The 22,814-nt window shown below is 57.1% G+C and overlaps 1 protein-coding gene across 2 annotated transcripts in view; it reads left to right on the top strand.

Moving 5' to 3' along the window:
- Window positions 1-22,814, top strand: part of SLC43A1 (solute carrier family 43 member 1) — a 278,331-nt gene that overhangs the window by 78,914 nt on the left and 176,603 nt on the right. For both annotated transcript variants that reach the window (XM_069233053.1, XM_069233052.1), the window contains exons 3-4: window positions 16,020-16,212; window positions 21,283-21,338. In XM_069233053.1, the coding sequence (XP_069089154.1) occupies window positions 16,020-16,212; window positions 21,283-21,338 (249 nt within the window). The remainder of the gene's footprint in view (window positions 1-16,019; window positions 16,213-21,282; window positions 21,339-22,814) is intronic.

The following is a 22,814-nucleotide window of genomic DNA, read 5'->3' as shown; positions in this document are numbered from 1 at the left end:
ACCCTGCAGCTGTACCCCTTCAAGCCTTTACACCCTGCAGCTGTACCCCTTCGAGTCTTTACCCCCGCAGCTGTACCCCTTCGAGTCTTCACCCCCCGCAGCTGTACCCCTTCGAGTCTTCACCCCCCGCAGCTGTGCCCCTTCAAGCCTTTACCCCCCGCAACTCTGCCCCTTCAACTCTTCAGCCCCCTGCAGCTCTGCCCCTTCAGTTCTTCAACCCCCTGCAGCTGTGCCCCTTCAAGTCTTTACCCCCTGCAGCTGTGCCCCTTCGAGTCTTTACCCCCCGCAGCTGTGCCCCTTCGAGTCTTTACCCCCCGCAGCTGTACCCCTTCAAGTCTTTACCCCCTGCAGCTGTACCCCTTCAGGCCTTTACCCCCCGCAGCTGTGCCCCTTCAAGTCTTTACACCCCGCAGCTGTGCCCCTTCGAGTCTTCACCCCCTGCAGCTGTACCCCTTCGAGTCTTCACCCCCTGCAGCTCTGCCCTTTCGAGTCTTTATCCCCTGCAGCTGTGCCCCTTCGAGTCTTTACCCCCGCAGCTGAACCCCTTCAAGACTTCACCCCCTGCAGCTGTGCCCCTTCGAGTCTTTACCCCCCGCAGCTGTACCCCTTCGAGTCTTTACCCCCCACAGCTGTGCCCCCTCAGGTCTTTAGCCCCCCGCAGCTGTATCCCTTCAAGTCTTTACATCCGCAGCTGTGCCCCTTTGAGACTTCACCCCCTGCAGCTGTACCCCTTCGAGTTCGAGTCTTCACCCCCCGCAGCTGTGCCCCCTCGAGTCTTTACCCCCCGCAGCTGTGCCCCTTCTAGTCTTTACCCCCGCAGCTGTACTCCTTCAAGCCTTTACCCCCCGCAGCTCTGCCCCTTCAAGCCTTTACCCTCTGCAGCTCTGCCCCTTCAGGTCTTCAACCCCCTGCAGCTATGCCCCTTCAAGTCTTTACCCCCAGCAGCTGTGCCCCTTCAAGTCTTTACCCCCCGCAGCTGTGCTCCTTCGAGTCTACACCCCCTGCAGCTGTACCTCTTCGAGTCTTCACCCCCTGCAGCTGTACCCCTTCGAGTCTTCACCCCCTGCAGCTCTGCCCTTTCGAGTCTTTATCCCCTGCAGCTGTGCCCCTTCAAGTCTTTACCCCCGCAGCTGAACCCCTTTGGAGTCTTTACCCCCGCAGCTCTATCCCTTCGAGTCTTCACCTCTGCAGCTGTACCCCTTCAAGACTTCACCCCCTGCAGCTGTGCCCCTTCAAGTCTTTACCCCCCGCAGCTGTACCCCTTCGAGTCTTTACCCCCCACAGATGTGCCCCCTCAGGTCTTTAGCCCCCCGCAGCTCTGCCCCTTCAAGTCTTTACCCCCCGCAGCTCTGCCCCTTCAAGTCTTTACCCCCTACAGCTGTACCCCTTCGAGTCTTTACCCCCACAGCTGTACCCCTTCGAGTTTTTATCCCCCGCAGCTGTACCCCTTCAAGTCTTCACCCCTGCAGCTGTACCCCTTCGAGTCTTCACCCCCTGCAGCTCTGCCCCTTCGAGTCTTCACCCCCTGCAGCTGTACCCCTTCGAGTCTTCACCTCTGCAGCTGTACCCCTTCGATTCTTCACCCCTGCAGCGGTACCCCTTCAGGTCTTCACCCCCTGCAGCTGTATCCCTTCAAGTCTTTACATCCGCAGCTGTGCCCCTTCGAGTCTTCACCCCCTGCAGCTGTACCCCTTCGAGTTCGAGTCTTCACCCCCCGCAGCTGTGCCCCCTCGAGTATTTACCCCCTGCAGCTGTGCCCCTTCGAGTCTTTACCTCCGCAGCTGTACTCCTTCAAGCCTTTACCCCCCGCAGCTCTGCCCCTTCAAGCCTTTACCCCCTGCAGCTCTGCCCCTTCAGGTCTTCAACCCCCTGCAGCTATGCCCCTTCAAGTCTTTACCCCCAGCAGCTGTACCCCTTTGAGTCTTTACCCCCGCAGCTGTGCCCCTTCGAGTCTTTACCCCCGGCAGCTGTACCCCATCGAGTCTTTACCCCCCGCAGCTGTACCCCTTCAAGTCTTTACCCCCCGCAGCTGTGCCCCTTCGAGTCTTTACCCTCGCAGCTGAACCCCTTCGAGTCTTTACCCCTCCGCAGCTGTGCCCTTTCGAGTCTTTACCCCCCGCAGCTCTGCCCCTTCGAGTCTTTACCCCCCGCAGCTGTACCCCTTCAAGTCTTCACCTCTGCAGCTGTACCCCTTCAAGACTTCACCCCCGCAGCTCTGCCCCTTCGATTCTTTACCCCCCACAGCTGTACCCCTTCGAGTCTTTACCCCCCGCAGCTGTGCCCCCTCAGGTCTTTACCCCCCGCAGCTCTACCCCTTCAAGTCTTTACCCCCCGCAGCTGTACCCCTTCGAGTCTTCACCCCCTGCAGCTCTGCCCTTTCGAGTCTTCACCCCCTGCAGCTGTACCCTTCAAGTCTTCACCCCTGCAGCTGTACCCCTTCAGGTCTTCACCCCCTGCAGCTGTGCCCCTTCAAGTCTTTACCCCCCGCAGCTGTACCCCTTCGAGTCTTTACCCCCCGCAGCTGTACCCCTTCGAGTCTTTACCCCCTGCAGCTGTGCCCCTTCGAGTCTCCCCCCCTGCAGCTGTACCCCTTCAAGTCTTTACCCCCTGCAGCTGTATCCCTTCAAGTCTTTACCCCGCAGCTGTACCCCTTCAAGTCTTTACCCCCGCAGCTGTGCCCCTTCGAGTCTTCACCCCCCGCAGCTGTGTCCCTTCGAGTCTTCACCCCCTGCAGCTTTGCCCCTTCGAGTCTTTACCCCCTGCAGCTTTGCCCCTTCGAGTCTTTACACCCTGCAGCTGTGCCCCCTCGAGTCTTTACCCCCCGCAGCTGTGCCCCTTGGAGTCTTTACCCCCGCAGCTGTACCCCTTCAAGTCTTCACCTCTGCAGCTGTACCCCATCTAGTCTTCACCCCTGCAGCTGTACCCCTTCGAGGCTTCACCCCCTGCAGCTCTGCCCCTTCGAGTCTTCACCCCCTGCAGCTGTACCCCTTCGAGTCTTCACCTCTGCAGCTGTACCCCTTCAAGTCTTCACCCCCTGCAACTGTACCCCTTCACGTCTTTACCCCCTACAGCTGTACCCCTTCAAGTCTTTACCCCCTACAGCTGTACCCCTTCAAGTCTTTACCCCCCGCAGCTGTACCCCTTCAAGTCTTTACCCCCGCAGCTGTGCCCCTTCGAGTCTTCACCCCCTGCAGCTGTACCCCTCCGAGTCTTTACCCCCCGCAGCTTTGCCCCTTTGAGTCTTCACCCCCTGCAGCTGTACCCCTCCGAGTCTTTACCCCCGCAGCTTTGCCCCTTAGAGTCTTTACCCCCGGCAGCTGTGCCCCCTTGAGTCTTTACCCCCTGCAGCTGTGCCCCTTCGAGTCTTTACCCCCGCAGCTGTACCCCTTCGAGCCTTTACCCCCTGCAGCTCTGCCCCTTCAAGTCTTCAACCCCCTGCAGCTCTGCCCCTTCAGGTCTTGAACCCCCTGCAGCTGTGCCCCTTCAAGTCTTTATCTCCTGCAGCTGTGCCCCTTCGAGTCGTTACCCCCAGCAGCTGTACCCCTTCGAGTCTTTATCCCCCGCAGCTGTGCCCCTTTGAGTCTTTACCCCCGGCAGCTGTACCCCTTCGAGTCTTAACCCCCCGCAGCTATACCCCTTCGAGTCTTTACCCCCCGCAGCTGTACCCCTTCGAGTCTTTACCCCCTGCAGCTGTACCCCTTCGAGTCTCCACCCCGCAGCTGTACCCCTTCAAGTCTTTACCCCCCACAGCTGTATCCCTTCAAGTCTTTACCCCCCGCAGCTGTACCCCTTCAAGTCTTCACCCCCGCAGCTGTGCCCCTTCAAGTCTTCACCCCCTGCAACTGTACCCCTTCGAGTCTTTACCCCCTGCAGCTTTGCCCCTTCGAGTCTTTACCCCCTGCAGCTGTGCCCCCTCGAGCCTTTACCCCCTGCAGCTGTGCCCCTTGGAGCCTTTACCCCCTGCAGCTGTACCCCTTCAAGTCTTCACCTCTGCAGCTGTACCCCTTCAAGTCTTCACCCCTGCAGCTGTACCCCTTCAAGTCTTCACCCCCTGCAGCTGTACCCCTTCGAGTCTTCACCCCCTGCAGCTGTACGAGTCTTTACCCCCTGCAGCTGTGCCCCTTGGAGCCTTTACCCCCTGCAGCTGTACCCCTTCAAGTCTTCACCTCTGCAGCTGTACCCCTTCAAGTCTTCACCCCTGCAGCTGTACCCCTTCAAGTCTTCACCCCCTGCAGCTGTACCCCTTCGAGTCTTCACCCCCTGCAGCTGTACCCCTTCGAGTCTTCACCCCCTGCAGCTCTGCCCCTTTGAGTCTTCACCCCCTGCAGCTGTACCCCTTCGAGTCTTCACCCCCTGCAACTGTACCCCTTCACGTCTTCACCCCCTGCAACTGTACCCCTTCACGTCTTCACCCCCTGCAGCTGTACCCCTTCAAGTCTTCACCCCCTGCAGCTGTACCCCTTCAAGCCTTCACCCCCTGCAGCTGTGCCCCTTCAGGTCTTTACCCCCCGCAGCTGTGCCCCTTCAAGTCTTTGCCCCCTGCAGCTGTACCCCTTCGAGTCTTTACCCCCAACAGCTGTACCCCTTCGAGTCTTTATACCCCTTCGAGTCTTTACCCCCCGCAGCTGTACCCCTTTGAGTCTTTACCCCCTGCAGCTGTACCACTTCGAGTCTTTACCCCCTGCAGCTGTGCCCCTTCGAGTCTCCACCCCTGCAGCTGTACCCCTTCAAGTCTTTACCCCCCACAGCTGTGCCCCTTCAAGTCTTTACCCCCGCAGCTGTACCCCTTCAAGTCTTTACCCCCCGCAGCTGTACCCCTTCGAGTCTTTACCCCCCGCAGCTGTGCCCCTTAGAGTCTTCACCCCCTGCAGCTGTACCCCTTCGAGTCTTTACCCCCTGCAGCTGTGCTCCCTCCGAGTCTTTACCCCCTGCAGCTGTGCCCCTTCGAGTCTTTACCCTCTGCAGCTGTACCCCTTCGAGTCTTCACCCCTGCAGCAGTACCCCTTTGAGTCTTCACCCCCTGCAGCTGTACCGCTTTGTGTCTTCACCCCCTGCAGCTGTACCCCTTCGAGTCTTCACCCCCTGCAGCTGTACCCCTTCGAGTCTTCACCTCTGCAGCTGTACCCCTTCGAGTCTTCACCCCCTGCAGCTGTACCCCTTCACGTGTTTACCCCCTACAGCTGTACCCCTTCACGTCTTTACCCCCTGCAGCTGTACCCCTTCACGTCTTCACTCCCTGCAGCTGTACCCCTTCAAGACTTCACCCCCTGCAGCTGTGCCCCTTCAAGCCTTTACCCCCTGTAACTGTGCCCCTTCAAGCCTTTACCCCCTGCAGTTGTACCCCTTCAAGTCTTCACCCCTGCAGCTGTACCCCTTCAAGCCTTTACACCCTGCAGCTGTACCCCTTCGAGTCTTTACCCCCGCAGCTGTACCCCTTCGAGTCTTCACCCCCCGCAGCTGTACCCCTTCGAGTCTTCACCCCCCGCAGCTGTGCCCCTTCAAGCCTTTACCCCCCGCAGCTCTGCCCCTTCAACTCTTCAGCCCCCTGCAGCTCTGCCCCTTCAGTTCTTCAACCCCCTGCAGCTGTGCCCCTTCAAGTCTTTACCCCCTGCAGCTGTGCCCCTTCGAGTCTTTACCCCCCGCAGCTGTGCCCCTTCGAGTCTTTACCCCCCGCAGCTGTACCCCTTCAAGTCTTTACCCCCTGCAGCTGTACCCCTTCAGGCCTTTACCCCCCGCAGCTGTGCCCCTTCAAGTCTTTACCCCCGCAGCTGTGCCCCTTCGAGTCTTCACCCCCTGCAGCTGTACCCCTTCGAGTCTTCACCCCCTGCAGCTCTGCCCTTTCGAGTCTTTATCCCCTGCAGCTGTGCCCCTTCGAGTCTTTACCCCCGCAGCTGAACCCCTTCAAGACTTCACCCCCTGCAGCTGTGCCCCTTCGAGTCTTTACCCCCCGCAGCTGTACCCCTTCGAGTCTTTACCCCCAACAGCTGTGCCCCCTCAGGTCTTTAGCCCCCCGCAGCTCTGCCCCTTCAAGTCTTTACCCCCCGCAGCTCTGCCCCTTCAAGTCTTTACCCCCTACATCTGTACCCCTTCGAGTCTTTACCCCCCACAGCTGTACCCCTTCAAGTCTTCACCCCTGCAGCTGTACCCCTTCGAGTCTTCACCCCCTGCAGCTCTGCTCCTTCGAGTCTTCACCCCCTGCAGCTGTACCCCTTCGAGTCTTCACCTCTGCAGCTGTACCCCTTCGAGTCTTCACCCCTGCAGCTGTACCCCTTCAGGTCTTCACCCCCTGCAGCTGTATCCCTTCAAGTCTTTACATCCGCAGCTGTGCCCCTTTGAGTCTTCACCCCCTGCAGCTGTACCCCTTCGAGTTCGAGTCTTCACCCCCCGCAGCTGTGCCCCCTCGAGTCTTTACCCCCCGCAGCTGTGCCCCTTCTAGTCTTTACCCCCGCAGCTGTACTCCTTCAAGCCTTTACCCCCCGCAGCTCTGCCCCTTCAAGCCTTTACCCTCTGCAGCTCTGCCCCTTCAGGTCTTCAACCCCCTGCAGCTATGCCCCTTCAAGTCTTTACCCCCAGCAGCTGTGCCCCTTCAAGTCTTTACCCCCTGCAGCTGTACCCCTTCGAGTCTTCACCCCCTGCAGCTGTACCCCTTCGAGTCTTCACCCCCTGCAGCTCTGCCCTTTCAAGTCTTTATCCCCTGCAGCTGTGCCCCTTCAAGTCTTTACCCCCGCAGCTGAACCCCTTTGGAGTCTTTACCCCCCGCAGCTCTATCCCTTCGAGTCTTCACCTCTGCAGCTGTACCCCTTCAAGACTTCACCCCCTGCAGCTGTGCCCCTTCAAGTCTTTACCCCCCGCAGCTGTACCCCTTCGAGTCTTTACCCCCCACAGATGTGCCCCCTCAGGTCTTTAGCCCCCCGCAGCTCTGCCCCTTCAAGTCTTTACCCCCACAGCTGTACCCCTTCGAGTTTTTATCCCCCGCAGCTGTACCCCTTCAAGTCTTCACCCCTGCAGCTGTACCCCTTCGAGTCTTCACCCCCTGCAGCTCTGCCCCTTCGAGTCTTCACCCCCTGCAGCTGTACCCCTTCGAGTCTTCACCTCTGCAGCTGTACCCCTTCGAGTCTTCACCCCTGCAGCGGTACCCCTTCAGGTCTTCACCCCCTGCAGCTGTATCCCTTCAAGTCTTTACATCCGCAGCTGTGCCCCTTCGAGTCTTCACCCCCTGCAGCTGTACCCCTTCGAGTTCAAGTCTTCACCCCCCGCAGCTGTGCCCCCTCGAGTATTTACCCCCTGCAGCTGTGCCCCTTCGAGTCTTTACCTCCGCAGCTGTACTCCTTCAAGCCTTTACCCCCCGCAGCTCTGCCCCTTCAAGCCTTTACCCCCTGCAGCTCTGCCCCTTCAGGTCTTCAACCCCCTGCAGCTATGCCCCTTCAAGTCTTTACCCCCAGCAGCTGTACCCCTTTGAGTCTTTACCCCCGCAGCTGTGCCCCTTCGAGTCTTTACCCCCGGCAGCTGTACCCCATCGAGTCTTTACCCCCCGCAGCTGTACCCCTTCAAGTCTTTATCCCCCGCAGCTGTGCCCCTTCGAGTCTTTACCCTCGCAGCTGAACCCCTTCGAGTCTTTACCCCTCCGCAGCTGTGCCCTTTCGAGTCTTTACCCCCCGCAGCTCTGCCCCTTCGAGTCTTTACCCCCCGCAGCTGTACCCCTTCAAGTCTTCACCTCTGCAGCTGTACCCCTTCAAGACTTCACCCCCGCAGCTCTGCCCCTTCGATTCTTTACCCCCCGCAGCTGTACCCCTTCGAGTCTTTACCCCCCGCAGCTGTGCCCCCTCAGGCCTTTACCCCCCCCCGCAGCTCTACCCCTTCAAGTCTTTACCCCCCGCAGCTGTACTCCTTCGAGTCTTCACCCCCTGCAGCTCTGCCCTTTCGAGTCTTCACCCCCTGCAGCTGTACCCTTCAAGTCTTCACCCCTGCAGCTGTACCCCTTCAGGTCTTCACCCCCTGCAGCTGTGCCCCTTCAAGTCTTTACCCCCCGCAGCTGTACCCCTTCGAGCCTTTACCCCCCGCAGCTGTACCCCTTCGAGTCTTTACCCCCTGCAGCTGTGCCCCTTCGAGTCTCCCCCCCTGCAGCTGTACCCCTTCAAGTCTTTACCCCCTGCAGCTGTATCCCTTCAAGTCTTTACCCCGCAGCTGTACCCCTTCAAGTCTTTACCCCCGCAGCTGTGCCCCTTCGAGTCTTCACCCCCTGCAGCTTTGCCCCTTCAAGTCTTTACCCCCTGCAGCTTTGACCCTTCGAGTCTTTACACCCTGCAGCTGTGCCCCCTCGAGTCTTTACCCCCCGCAGCTGTGCCCCTTGAAGTCTTTACCCCCGCAGCTGTACCCCTTCAAGTCTTCACCTCTGCAGCTGTACCCCATCTAGTCTTCACCCCTGCAGCTGTACCCCTTCGAGGCTTCACCCCCTGCAGCTCTGCCCCTTCGAGTCTTCACCCCCTGCAGCTGTACCCCTTCGAGTCTTCACCTCTGCAGCTGTACCCCTTCAAGGCTTCACCCCCTGCAACTGTACCCCTTCACGTCTTTACCCCCTACAGCTGTACCCCTTCAAGTCTTTACCCCCTACAGCTGTACCCCTTCAAGTCTTTACCCCCCGCAGCTGTACCCCTTCAAGTCTTTACCCCCGCAGCTGTGCCCCTTCGAGTCTTCACCCCCTGCAGCTGTACCCCTCCGAGTCTTTACCCCCCGCAGCTTTGCCCCTTCGAGTCTTCACCCCCTGCAGCTGTACCCCTCCGAGTCTTTTCCCCCGCAGCTTTGCCCCTTAGAGTCTTTACCCCCGGCAGCTGTGCCCCCTCGAGTCTTTACCCCCTGCAGCTGTGCCCCTTCGAGTCTTTACCCCCGCAGCTGTACCCCTTCGAGCCTTTACCCCCTGCAGCTCTGCCCCTTCAAGTCTTCAACCCCCTGCAGCTCTGCCCCTTCAGGTCTTGAACCCCCTGCAGCTGTGCCCCTTCAAGTCTTTACCTCCTGCAGCTGTGCCCCTTCGAGTCGTTACCCCCAGCAGCTGTACCCCTTCGAGTCTTTATCCCCCGCAGCTGTGCCCCTTCGAGTCTTTACCCCCGGCAGCTGTACCCCTTCGAGTCTTAACCCCCCGCAGCTATACCCCTTCGAGTCTTTACCCCCCGCAGCTGTACCCCTTCGAGTCTTTACCCCCTGCAGCTGTACCCCTTCGAGTCTCCACCCCGCAGCTGTACCCCTTCAAGTCTTTACCCCCCACAGCTGTATCCCTTCAAGTCTTTACCCCCCGCAGCTGTACCCCTTCAAGTCTTCACCCCCGCAGCTGTGCCCCTTCAAGTCTTCACCCCCTGCAACTGTACCCCTTCGAGTCTTTACCCCCTGCAGCTTTGCCCCTTCGAGTGTTTACCCCCTGCAGCTGTGCCCCCTCGAGCCTTTACCCCCTGCAGCTGTGCCCCTTGGAGCCTTTACCCCCTGCAGCTGTACCCCTTCAAGTCTTCACCTCTGCAGCTGTACCCCTTCAAGTCTTCACCCCTGCAGCTGTACCCCTTCAAGTCTTCACCCCCTGCAGCTGTACCCCTTCGAGTCTTCACCCCCTGCAGCTGTACGAGTCTTTACCCCCTGCAGCTGTGCCCCTTGGAGCCTTTACCCCCTGCAGCTGTACCCCTTCAAGTCTTCACCTCTGCAGCTGTACCCCTTCAAGTCTTCACCCCTGCAGCTGTACCCCTTCAAGTCTTCACCCCCTGCAGCTGTACCCCTTCGAGTCTTCACCCCCTGCAGCTGTACCCCTTCGAGTCTTCACCCCCTGCAGCTCTGCCCCTTTGAGTCTTCACCCCCTGCAGCTGTACCCCTTCGAGTCTTCACCCCCTGCAACTGTACCCCTTCACGTCTTCACCCCCTGCAACTGTACCCCTTCACGTCTTCACCCCCTGCAGCTGTACCCCTTCAAGTCTTCACCCCCTGCAGCTGTACCCCTTCAAGCCTTCACCCCCTGCAGCTGTGCCCCTTCAAGTCTTTACCCCCTGCAGCTGTGCCCCTTCTAGTCTTTACCTCTGCAGCTGTACCCCTTCAAGCCTTTACCCTCTGCAGCTGTACCCCTTCAAGTCTTTACCCCCCGCAGCTGTACCCCTTCAAGCCTTTACCCCCTGCAGCTGTACCCCTTCAAGTCTTCACCCCCTGCAGCTGTGCTCCTTCAAGTCTTCACCCCCTACAGCTGTACCCCTTCAAGTCTTAATCCCCTGCAGCTGTACCCCTTCAAGTCTTCACCTCTGCAGCTGTACCCCTTCAAGTCTTCACCCCTGCAGCTGTACCCCTTCAAGTCTTCACCCCCTGCAGCTGTACCCCTTCGAGTCTTCACCCCCTGCAGCTGTACGAGTCTTTACCCCCTACAGCTGTGCCCCCTCGAGACTTTACCCCTTCACGTCTTCACCCCCTGCAGCTGTACCCCTTCACGTCTTTACCCCCTGCAGCTGTACCCCTTCAAGTCTTCACCCCCTGCAGCTGTGCCCCTTCAAGTCTTCACCCCCTGCAGCTGTGCCCCTTCAAGTCTTTACCCCCTGCAGCTGTGCCCCTTCTAGTCTTTACCTCTGCAGCTGTACCCCTTCAAGCCTTTACCCTCTGCAGCTGTACCCCTTCAAGTCTTTACCCCCTGCAGCTGTACCCTTTCAAGCCTTTACCCCCTGCAGCTGTACCCCTTCAAGTCTTCACCCCCTGCAGCTGTGCCCCTTGGAGCCTTTACCCCCTGCAGCTGTACCCCTTCAAGTCTTCACCTCTGCAGCTGTACCCCTTCAAGTCTTCACCCCTGCAGCTGTACCCCTTCAAGTCTTCACCCCCTGCAGCTGTACCCCTTCGAGTCTTTACCCCTGCAGCTGTACGAGTCTTTACCCCCTGCAGCTGTGCCCCCTCGAGACTTTACCCCCTGCAGCTGTGCCCCTTGGAGCCTTTACCCCCTGCAGCTGTACCCCTTCAAGTCTTCACCTCTGCAGCTGTACCCCTTCAAGTCTTCACCCCCTGCAGCTGTACCCCTTCGAGTCTTCACCCCCTGCAGCTGTACCCCTTCGAGTCTTCACCCCCTGCAGCTCTGCCCCTTTGAGTCTTCACCCCCTGCAGCTGTACCCCTTCGAGTCTTCACCCCCTGCAACTGTACCCCTTCATGTCTTCACCCCCTGCAACTGTACCCCTTCACGTCTTCACCCCCTGCAGCTGTACCCCTTCAAGTCTTCACCCCCTGCAGCTGTGCCCCTTCAAGTCTTTACCCCCTGCAGCTGTGCCCCTTCTAGTCTTTACCTCTGCAGCTGTACCCCTTCAAGCCTTTACCCTCTGCAGCTGTACCCCTTCAAGTCTTTACCCCCTGCAGCTGTACCCCTTCAAGCCTTTACCCCCTGCAGCTGTACCCCTTCAAGTCTTCACCCCCTGCAGCTGTGCTCCTTCAAGTCTTCACCCCCTACAGCTGTACCCCTTCAAGTCTTAATCCCCTGCAGCTGTACCCCTTCAAGTCTTCACCTCTGCAGCTGTACCCCTTCAAGTCTTCACCCCTGCAGCTGTACCCCTTCAAGTCTTCACCCCCTGCAGCTGTACCCCTTCGAGTCTTCACCCCCTGCAGCTGTACGAGTCTTTACCCCCTACAGCTGTGCCCCCTCGAGACTTTACCCCTTCACGTCTTCACCCCCTGCAGCTGTACCCCTTCACGTCTTTACCCCCTGCAGCTGTACCCCTTCAAGTCTTCACCCCCTGCAGCTGTGCCCCTTCAAGTCTTTACCCCCTGCAGCTGTGCCCCTTCTAGTCTTTACCTCTGCAGCTGTACCCCTTCAAGCCTTTACCCTCTGCAGCTGTACCCCTTCAAGTCTTTACCCCCTGCAGCTGTACCCCTTCAAGCCTTTACCCCCTGCAGCTGTACCCCTTCAAGTCTTCACCCCCTGCAGCTGTGCCCCTTCAAGTCTTCACCCCCTACAGCTGTACCCCTTCAAGTCTTTACCCCCTGCAGCTGTACCCCTTCAAGTCTTCACCCCCTGCAGCTGTGCCCCTTCAAGTCTTCACCCCCCGCAGCTCTGCCCCTTCGAGTCTTTACCCCCCGCAGCTGTGCCCCTTCGAGTCTTTACCCCCCGCAGCTGTACCCCTTCGAGTCTTTACCCCCCGCAGCTGTGCCCCTTCAAGTCTTTACCCCTGCAGCTGTACCCCTTCGAGTCTTTACCCCCCGCGGCTGTGCCCCTTCGAGTCTTTACCCCCTGCGGCTGTGCCCCTTCAAGTCTTTACCCCCTGCAGCTGTACCCCTTCAAGACTTCACCCCCTGCAGCTCTGCCCCTTCGAGTCTTTACCCCCCGCAGCTGTACCCCTTCGAGTCTTCACCTCTGCAGCTGTACCCCTTCAAGACTTCACCCCCCGCAGCTCTGCCCCTTCGAGTCTTTACCCCCCGCAGCTGTACCCCTTCGAGTCTTTACCCCCCGCAGCTGTGCCCCCTCAGGTCTTTACCCCCCCCCGCAGCTCTGCCCCTTCAAGTCTTTATCCCACGCAGCTCTGCCCCTTCAAGTCTTTACCCCCTACAGCTGTACCCCTTCGAGTCTTTACCCTCCACAGCTGTACCCCTTCGAGTCTTTATCCCCGCAGCTGTACCCCTTCAAGTCTTCACCCCTGCAGCTGTACCCCTTCGAGTCTTCACCCCCTGCAGCTCTGCCCTTTCGAGTCTTCACCCCCTGCAGCTGTACCCCTTCAAGTCTTCACCCCTGCAGCTGTACCCCTTCAGGTCTTCACCCCCTGCAGCTGTGCCCCTTCAAGTCTTTACCCCCTGCAGCTGTACCCCTTCGAGTCTTTACCCCCTACAGCTGTACCCCTTGAGTCTTTAACCCCCGCAGCTGTACCCCTTTGAGTCTTTACCCCTGCAGCTGTACCCCTTCGAGTCTTTACCCCCTGCAGCTGTGCCCCTTCAAGTCTCCACCCCTGCAGCTGTACCCCTTCAAGTCTTTACCCCCTACAGCTGTATCCCTTCAAGTCTTTACCCCCGCAGCTGTACCCCTTCAAGTCTTTACCCCCGCAGCTGTGCCCCTTCAAGTCTTCACCCCCTGCAGCTGTACCCCTTCGAGTCTTTACCCCCTGCAGCTTTGCCCCTTCGAGTCTTTACCCCCCGCAGCTGTGCCCCCTCGAGTCTTTACCCCCCGCAGCTGTGCCCCTTGGAGTCTTTACCCCCGCAGCTGTACCCCTTCAAGTCTTCACCTCTGCAGCTGTACCCCTTCAAGTCTTCACCCCTGCAGCTGTACCCCTTCGAGTCTTCACCCCCTGCAGCTCTGCCCCTTCGAGTCTTCACCCCCTGCAGCTGCACCCCTTCAAGTCTTCACCCCCTGCCACTGTACCCCTTTACGTCTTTACCCCCTGCAGCTGTACCCCTTCAAGTCTTCACCGCCTGCAGCTGTGCCCCTTCAAGTCTTTACCCCCTGCAGCTGTACCCCTTCAAGCCTTTACCCCCTGCAGCTGTACCCCTTCACGTCTTTACCCCCTGCAGCTGTACCCCTTCAAGTCTTCACCCCCTGCAGCTGTGCCCCTTCAAGTCTTTACCCCCTGCAGCTGTACCCCTTCAAGCCTTTACCTCTGCAGCTGTACCCCTTCAAGCCTTTACCCCCTGCAGCTGTACCCCTTCAAGTCTTCACCCCTGCAGCTGTACCCCTTCAAGCCTTTACCCCCTGCAGCTGTACCCCTTCAAGCCTTCACCCCCTGCAGCTGTGCCCCTTCAAGTCTTCACCCCCTACAGCTGTGCCCCTTCATGTCTTCACCCCCTACAGCTGTACCCCTTCAAGTCTTTACCCCCTGCAGCTGTACCCCTTCAAGTCTTCACCCCCTGCAGCTGTGCCCCTTCAAGTCTTCACCCCCTGCAGCTCTGCCCCTTCGAGTCTTTACCCCCTGCAGCTCTGCCCCTTCGAGTCTTTACCCCCTGCAGCTGTGCCCCTTTGAGTCTTTACCCCCTGCAGCTGTGCCCCTTCAGGTCTTTACCCTCTGCAGCTGTACCCCTTCAATTCTTTACCCCCTGCAGCTGTGCCCCTTCAGGTCTTTACCCCCTGCAGCTGTACCCCTTCAAGTCTTTACCCCCCCAGCTGTGCCCCTTCGAGTCTTTACCCCCCGCAGCTGTGCCCCTTCGAGTCTTTACCCCCCGCAGCTGTGCCCCTTCGAGTCTTTACCCCCTGCAGCTGTGCCCCTTCGAGTCTTTACCCCCTGCAGCTGTGCCCCTTCGAGTCTTTACCCCCCGCAGCTGTGCCCCTTCGAGTCTTTACCCCCCGCAGCTGTGCCCCTTCGAGTCTTTACCCCCCGCGGCTGTGCCCCTTCGAGTCTTTACCCCCTGCGGCTGTGCCCCTTCAAGTCTTTACCCCCTGCAGCTGTGCCCCTTCGAGTCTTTACTCCCTGCAGCTCTGCCCCTTCAGGTCTTTACCCCCTGGAGCTGTACCCCTTCAAGTCTTCACCCCCTGCTGCTGTGCCCCTTCAGGTCTTTACCCCCTGCAGCTGTACCCCTTCAAGTCTTACCCCCTGCAGCTGTACCCCTTCAGGTCTTTACTTGGGGTGAACTTTGGGGCTCTCCAGGTCTTCGGTGTAGGACTTTCCTTGGGTCCAGCTACATGAGACAATGGTCCCAGCTGTGCACAGCTCACGCTGGGGGTTGCTCTTTTCAGTGCAGGGTGTGAAGAGTGGGGTCTCGCAGAGCCAGTTCAAAGGGGGCCTGAGAGCAGGTTATGGGCAGTTTATGGAGTCTGTGGGCCTGGGAGCAGGGGTGTTGCAACACGTCTGCTGCGGCCTCAAGATCCTCAAGCGGAGTCTGCGTTTGTTGGTCACGTTTAGTTTTCCTTTCACTGGGGTGGCCCTGATAGCTGCTGAGTGTGTGTGTCTCGTGAGTGTGGGTGCTGTCAGGACCACTCCTCAGTGCGGGTTCTGTATGGGCCACTCCTGAGTGTGGGTGCTGTCATGACCACTCCCGAGTACGGGTGCTGTCAGGGTCACTCCTGAGTACGGGTGCTGTCAGGGCCACTCCCGAGTGTGCTCTCTGTTAGGGTCACTCCTGAGTGTGGGTGCTGTCAGGGCCACTCCTGAGTGTGGGTGCTGTCAGGGTGACTCCTGAGTGTGGCTGCTGTCAGGGCCACTCCTGAGTGTGGCTTCTGTCAGTCACTCCTGAGTGTGGGTGCTGTCAGGGCCACTTCTGAGTGTTGGTGCTGTCAGGGCCACTCCAGAGTGTGCGTTCTGTCAGGGTCACTCCTGAATGTGGGTGCTGTCAGGGCCACTCCTTAGCGTGGGTGCTGTCAGGGTCATTGCAGATAGTGAGGACTCCTCCTGTAGGAGTGAGGTTTGGACATTGTTTCTCACTAGCACTGCAAGCTCTTCTGCCCATTGGCCGGTCTACTAAGGATGCATTTACTGCCAGCCCAGCTCTGCCACCCACCTACTACTCAAAGGTAGGCATTTTCTGCCAGCCCAGGCTCTGCCACCCACCTACTACCCGAAGGTAGGCCTTTACTGCCAGCCCAGGCTCTGCCACCCACCTACTACTCAAAGGTAGGCATTTACTGCCAGCCCAGGCTCTGCCACCCACCTACTACCCGAAGGTAGGCATTTACTGCCAGCCCAGGCTCTGCCACCCACCTCCTATGCAAAGGTAGGCATTTACTACCAGCCCAGGCTCTGCCTACCACCTACTGCTCAAAGGTAGCTAGCAGGATACCAGTGAGACAGTAAAAACACCCTGACATATACTCACAAACAGGCCAAAAGTGGGGGCAACAAGGCTAGAAAGAGGCTACCTTCCTACACATTGCATCAATCATTTGTCGTGCAAAGATTTTGAGGGGGTGCAAAACTGTAAACAGTTTTCATCTTGCAATCTTTGTGAACCCCACAAAGTTTACAGAAAACGAAGACCATAGCCACAGGTCTGGACACTGCCCCTCTTCTTCCAGTTTGGAGGTGCAGCGTAATGTCGATGTATCCCTCATCTTGTTTCGGTGTGATGTCCAGTGGCCTCTGGTTAAGATGTCTCTCCCTCTCTCTCTACGCAGATGAGAACTTCACCTCCTCAGCGGAAGCTTCTGCGAACATCTCGATACCCCATGAGTGGCCAACCTGTGTGAAGCAGGAGGAGATGTTAAACTTGGGGTTCACCATCGGGTCCTTCTTGCTGAGTGCGGCCACACTACCTCTAGGCATCCTGATGGACAAGTTCGGACCCCGGCCACTGCGCCTGGTGGGCAGGTAAGAGGGGGAGCTCAGTCCTGTTGAGAGATGATGATGGGGCTTCATGGCCTTGGAGGATCCATGAGTGGTCTTTTTTCCAGTCTTTGGTTTGTTATAGTGTCTCTTTGAATAGCCGTAGAGAGGTGGTCCGTGTTAATGGATTGCCTCTTAATACCTCCAGTCACTCACCAAGACACTCCATCCGGGTGAACCCTTACTGCAAGCTCCTAATTACCACCCACCCAACACTCTGACCAGCGAATCATGCAGATCGAGCCTGCATCCCTGTGAAGACCCAGCTAACACCCAACATCTTGACTGCACCTACCAAGATGTTCTGCACACTGTGATTTCTCTCTTCGTGTCTTGCTCTCCTGGGCTCTTCAGCCTTGACTGCACCCAACTCTTGATGTTAGCAAGAGCACACAGTGCCCTCAGGTACCAGCGGCTGGATGCCGGGCTTGATCTAGGTTTAGAGGCACGATGGGCTTTTGATGAATGTGTGAATACAGAGGACATCGTCTCCACCCAGACCGAGTTGTGTCCCATCGCCTAAGTTATTGGAATTGTTAGAAATGGGGTTTCTGGTTGGCTAGGGTATGCACTTAAGCCGGGCTGAACCCTCCACTCTAGTCAGTGCGAGGGAGTTACACAGCCAAGATAACCCCTGCTCACCCCCTTGATATCTTGGCACGAGCAGTCGGGCTTATTCCAGAGGCAATGTTTAAAGCTTTTGACCAATAAACATGACACAGTAAATACACCAGAAGGGAACCACAACAACAGGTTATATAAAAATAAACTGTATTGCCTAAAACATCATTAGACCACACACAACATGTATCAGTAATACCTTGCTATACAAGCAGTTGTCAGAACATCACACAGGTTACCAGTACTCTGCAACATAAGCAGAAATCAGGTCAGGTAAACATATAGGTTACTGGTATTCTGCAACATAAGCAGTAGTCAGGTTGTCTTTACCTCCAAGAAGGCACATGTCAGAATAAACAGATTGTCAGAAATGCCAAGACACCATCATGAATGCACTTAAAAGGAAACATTCCCATCTGACACAGGTCATCATAAACATTAACATGAATGCCAAGGCATAGTCGTAGATGCCCACCTAAGAGGCTACAAGTCCCTGGTGCGTATGTCATGAAACACTGCTCCCCCACACCAGGCATCATCACTACCAACAGGGGAGGATAATAAGAGCAGAGTAACTGTGGTGAGCTGCCACGTCTAGAAGAGTCCCCAGCAGCCTTCCTCTGCACGAAGGGGGCAGCGCAGTAGCACTTGCGTAGGAGGATATACGGCAATGGCCGCTTCCCCGTCGGGCACAAGAGCTCAAGTGCTCCTATATATGGCAAAATTGTCCTCAGCAGGACGGGGCCGCTGTTGAGGCATCCAACCCTTTTTGTGAGGGAAAAAGAGACCAAGGCCCCTCACACATTGCTCGCAGGCAGGGGGACCCCCATGGGTAGAGTCGAGGAAGAGCAACTACTGGGAGTCCCAGCGTTGTTGCAGTAGCGCATCTCAGACGAGGCCGCCCTGGGGAGAAATGCAGCAGAGAGAGCGCGGCGGGAGGGCAGATCCCTGGCTCCTTCCTCCCGCACACCCAGCCTAGGCAGCGCGAGCTATTGGTACAGACTTAAAGGCTCGACCCCCCCCCACCTTTCCCGTGGCGGGGCCTTGGACGATCCTCGTGCTTAACTCCACACAGCAGCTGCTTGCGTCCACGCGGTGCAGCTGTGTTTCTTAGGGCCAGATGTAGCAAAGGTTTTTACCCATTCTGTGTCTATGGGAAAAAGTGTTCATACATATGGCCCTTAGTACCTTAGCGTTGGGTGCCTGGGGAGCTCTTCTGACCCAAAGTGACTTCCTCCTGGTGAGATGGCCCGGGGAAGCCTCTCAACGTTGTCAGACACGAGCCGGCTTCCCTGCTGCCTCAGCCCCAGGTTGCGGTGGTGAATTCTGTCAGGAAGAGGGCCTTCTCCTGCCCCAGGGGCACTTATTAGAGCGCCCCTCATCCGCCCTGAAGGAGAGGTTGCAGACGGGATCCTCTCAGCGTCTCTTGCTTCCGGAAGGGGGGAGGGCCTCCCAATCCCCGGTATCCTCAGGGCGCTCCTATCCTCAGGGCGCTCCCTGCACCCAGGCAGATGGACACAGCAGCGCTCCTCACACGCTGTGTCTAATAAAATAAGGCCCTCTTCCAGCGCTGCTCAAACCACAGAAGAAGCGCTCTTCACGTGCTGTGAATGAAAGAGTAAAGCGTTCTTCACATCACGAGTGCCACTAAAGCATCCTGCACGTGCTTCACCAGAGCACAGGGCACTCCCCTCTCACTAAACTCACTGAAATGCAGGGGAGCAAGGGGGCAAACCGTCCAGCCACTGGAGACAGCTGAGGGGGCACATTGCCCAGCCCCTGGAGACAGTTGAGGGGGCGCAAGGTTGCAGGGCCCAGGCAAGCAGGCCAGCACGAGGGTCCAAGTGAGAAACAGTGGCAGTAGTAAAAGGGGAGTTCCGGACCTGACAAGTAAATTTAGATGCCAGGCCCCTGTGGCAGAAACTGCGCACACAGGCCGTGTGCTAGGAGGCCTGAGACAGGTTTAAAAGGCTATTTCTGTGGATGGTGCAAGCAGCGCTGCAGGCCCACTAGTAGCATTTAATTTACAAGCCCTGGGTTTGAGGGATACCACTATACAAGAGACTTATAGGTAAAGTAAATAGGCCAATGCGGTGTACGCCAATCATAACCACTTTAGATGGAAGAGCACATCCACTTTAGCACTGACCAGCAGTGGTAAAGTGCTCAGAGTCCTAAAGTCAACAAAAAAGGGACAGGAAATATAGGAGGAGGAAGGCAAAAGGTTTGGGGATGACCCTGTAAAAAGGACCAGATCCATCAGGTATAAACTATATCAAAAAAATAACAAGGTGGTGTTCTCCTTGGTTTATCATCACTGTCTGATTAGGAGATTAGCCAAGTCAGTTAGAAATCCGTGGCCCTGAAGAATCCCCTGGCCGGTACAGGCAGCAACGAAGGGCAGAAACGTTTGGCAGAATAAGATGGATTGAGCCACTGAGCTCAGGGTCCATCCAGACCTCAGTTTCTAGACATACCAGAGGCCCCTGAGTATAAAGGTGACAGCCTGGGCACCTCTAGGTGCTTTAGTTTCATTTGGATCCCTTATCTAAGAGCTCTCTCCACGCCAGGGGGTTGATTCTGCCCTAGTGGCATGAGTGCACCCGGGCGGGCAGGGATTGCCTGTGATAAAGCATGACCCAATGTGTGTGAGGCCTCCTTTTCCAAAAAGATTGGTCGCTGGTAATCCTGATCCCCTTAAGAACCTATGGCCTGATTTGGATTTTGGTGGACGGTGACAGATATCCGTCCTCCTATAGGATTTAGGTTTCAGCAGACGGGATATCCATCACCGTTGTGACAGAGTAACCCGTCCGACAGGCCCTTTGTCTCTGGTTAGAGAAGCGATCCAAACCACTGAGGGACACTTCCCCATAGTAGCCTCCACACGTGATATTTCACGTGAGCCCTCAGCCATACTTGCGTCCGTAACTCTCTGATATCCACTGTTCCCTCAAGTCCAGCAACGTCTCATCCCGGGGACACCAAGAACATGTATCCAGACCCGTCTCCTAACTCTTTCCATGGATTCTACCCTCCCCTGTGTGCCTCTAAGGTTCTAAATTCTGAAACTCTTGAATCCACCAAGACTCTTGATGGGGCACCCCCAAAGATGGGTGGACGCGGATGTATTCTGTCTTAAAACCTCCCAGAGGACTCTGACCCTCCTCCGATCATTGAGTCCATGACGTCAATGATGGAAGGAGGTCCAGATGTGGACGGACACTGACGTCACAGGACACATGACCACGAGCTATCCTGACAGTGGACCCATAACCTTAAACCCCATCCTCTGAAGGTTGGTCCTTCACCCTGCCACTTAGGTTACCACCGAGCCCTATCAGGCGCTTCCCTGTCTCTTACCCCAGCCTTACGCCTGACCAATGAGGAAGCTTCATCTCTAATCTAATCCCACCCCTTACAGATCTCTGAATTTATCTCACATCCATCCTTACGTAAAGGTGACCATTGGGCTAACGCTGTCTTAACTTTTTGCATCAAAAATCTGCTGTTGATTTCATTGAAATGACATTTTTGTATTGGATGTCGTGTCAACATCCTGTGATCCTGGGCAAAGCACGTAATCTCCCCGTGACTACAATTCACGGGGAGGACCTTGAGTCCTTCACGGGTGATTTGCTGCGCTTTACGAATCCTGGATTTATGTGTTTATTTAATGGTCATTGAGGTCTTGGAGTGGGGGGTGTATGTTACTGTGCCCTCTGTCATGGTGTGTGCCCTCTCTACACACTGCCCTCGCATCTTCCAGGGTGGCAGCGCCCTCACCTGAGTCTGGGCCCTGCTTGCACCTGGGTTCAGCTGCCCCCAGCTTCTGTCACGTCACTGGGGCCTGCAGGGGTCTCATGTTTTTCTGTCGTGTTACTGTTTTTTTAACTTGTTCGTTAAGGGCATTTAATTTGTTGTATCTTTGTGTGCTCTAAAAATAATATATTTTGTTTTTAAGAGTAAGGACTAGTGTAATTTGTTGTGTGAGTTTATTTTTCGTCCGATTATTGGGTTACGTGTGACACGTCATTCCTTTTGTTCTTATATTTAAGCTCCTTGTATAATGTTCTCCTTCGAGAGACTTGATTGAAGCAGAAAGTGTCTTGCAGGGGCTGGGAGTCTAGACATGTGCAATGCCTAATCCCAGCTCTAGCAGCGTTCACCGTGTGACCTTAGACACTGTGGACAATCCTCTGAGCTGTGTCTCACTGTGACAACTGCCCGTGCTCCAAGCAGCACATAGCACCCCTGAATCTCAGGGGACTCCTGAGATGGGAGAGCCCCCCCAGGTACTGACAGAGGGGACCCTGTGCTCCCCCCCGGGTGGACAGACCGCTGCTGGGACACTCTCTGATGGCAAGCGACTGCTGTGCCCTCCCTGGGACCCCTGGCACACTGAGACCTCACCAAGTGCTTCTCTCTCCACAGCGCCAGCTTCGCCCTCTCCTGTGCGCTGATGGCCCTCGCTGCCTACGACCCCCTGGGTGAGTAACGGACCCCTGCGGAGCCCCTCCTCGCTGTGGGGTTATCCCCACCGTCTCTCTTCCATCTGCCCCTTCCCCGAGTCTTCTTTCCCTCTCCTCTCCTCTCCTTGTCTATTGGCTTCCTTCATCTCTCCCCCTCCTCTCCTCTCCCATCACCTCTCCTTTCCCAGTCCATTGACTCCCTTCCCATCTCTCCACCTCCCCTCCTCTCCCATCACCTCTCCTCTCCTCTCCCATCACCTCTCCTCTCCTTGTCCATTGGCTCCCTTCCATCTCTCCCCCTCCTCTCCTCTCCCATCACCTCTCATCTCCCAGTCCATTGACTCCCTTCCCATCTCTCCACCTCCCCTCCTCCCCTACCATTACCTCGCCTCCCCTCTCCTCTCCTCCTCTCCCCTCTCCTGCCTTCTCCTCTCGCCTCCCATCACCTCTCCTCTACTCCCCTCCCCTCTGCTTCCCTCTCCTCTCCCATCACCTCTCCTCTCCCAGTCCACTGACTCCCTTCCCATCTCTCCTCCTCCCCTCCTCTCCTATCACCTCTCCTCTCCCATCACCTCTCCTCTCCCAGTCCATTGATTCCCTTCTTATCCCTCCACCTCCCCTCCTCTCCTCTCTCATCACCTCTGCTTTCCTCTCCCATCACCTCTCATCTCCCAGTCCATTGACTCCCTTCACATCTCTTCACCTTCCCTCCTCTCCTCTCCCATCACCTCTCCTCTCCTCACCTCTCCCATCACCTCTCCTCTCCCAGTCCATTGACTCCCTTCCCATCTCTCCACCTCCTCTCCTCCCCTACCATCACCTCTCCTCCCCTCCCCTCTCCTCCCCTCATGTCACCTCTCCTCTCCTCCCCTCTCCTGCCCTCTCCTCTCCCCTCCCATCACCTCTCCTCTCTTCCCCTCCCCACCCCCACTCTCCTCTCCTCTCCTCTCGTCTCCTCTCCTCTTGTCTACTCTCTCCTCTCCTCTCGTCTCCTCTCCTCTTGTCTCCCCTATCCTCTCGTCTCGTCTCCTCTCCTCTCCTCCCCTCGCCTCTTCTCTCCTCCCCTCTTCCTGTCCATTGGCTCCCTTCCCGTGTCTCCACCTCCTCCCATCTCCTCTCCTTCACCACTGACTCTCTTCACCTCCTCTCCTCCCCTCCCATCACCTCTCCTCCTCTCCCCTCCCCTTCCTTCTCCTCTTCACCTCTCTTGTTGCCTGCCCTCGCCTCGCATCTCCTCTCCTCGTACACTCACTCTTTTTACCTTCTCCCCTCCCCTCCCCTTTACTCTCCTCTCCCTGTCCATTGACTTCCTTCCTGTTTCTTTCTCTGCTCTCCTGTTGATTCCCTGTGCCCTCACACTCCTCTCTCTCTCTTTTAGTTCTCTTCTCTAGCCTGTGTCTCTCACTGTTGGTTCCCTGTACCCTCATACTTCTCTCTCTCTCTCACTCCTGTAGTTCTCTTCTCTAGTATGTCTCTCTCGCTGTTAGTTCCCTG

The sequence above is a fragment of the Pleurodeles waltl genome, chromosome 4_2 (assembly GCF_031143425.1).
Source record: "Pleurodeles waltl isolate 20211129_DDA chromosome 4_2, aPleWal1.hap1.20221129, whole genome shotgun sequence".
In the NCBI taxonomy this organism is placed as follows: Eukaryota; Metazoa; Chordata; class Amphibia; order Caudata; family Salamandridae; genus Pleurodeles; species Pleurodeles waltl.
This window is presented reverse-complemented; position numbering and strand designations above follow the sequence as displayed.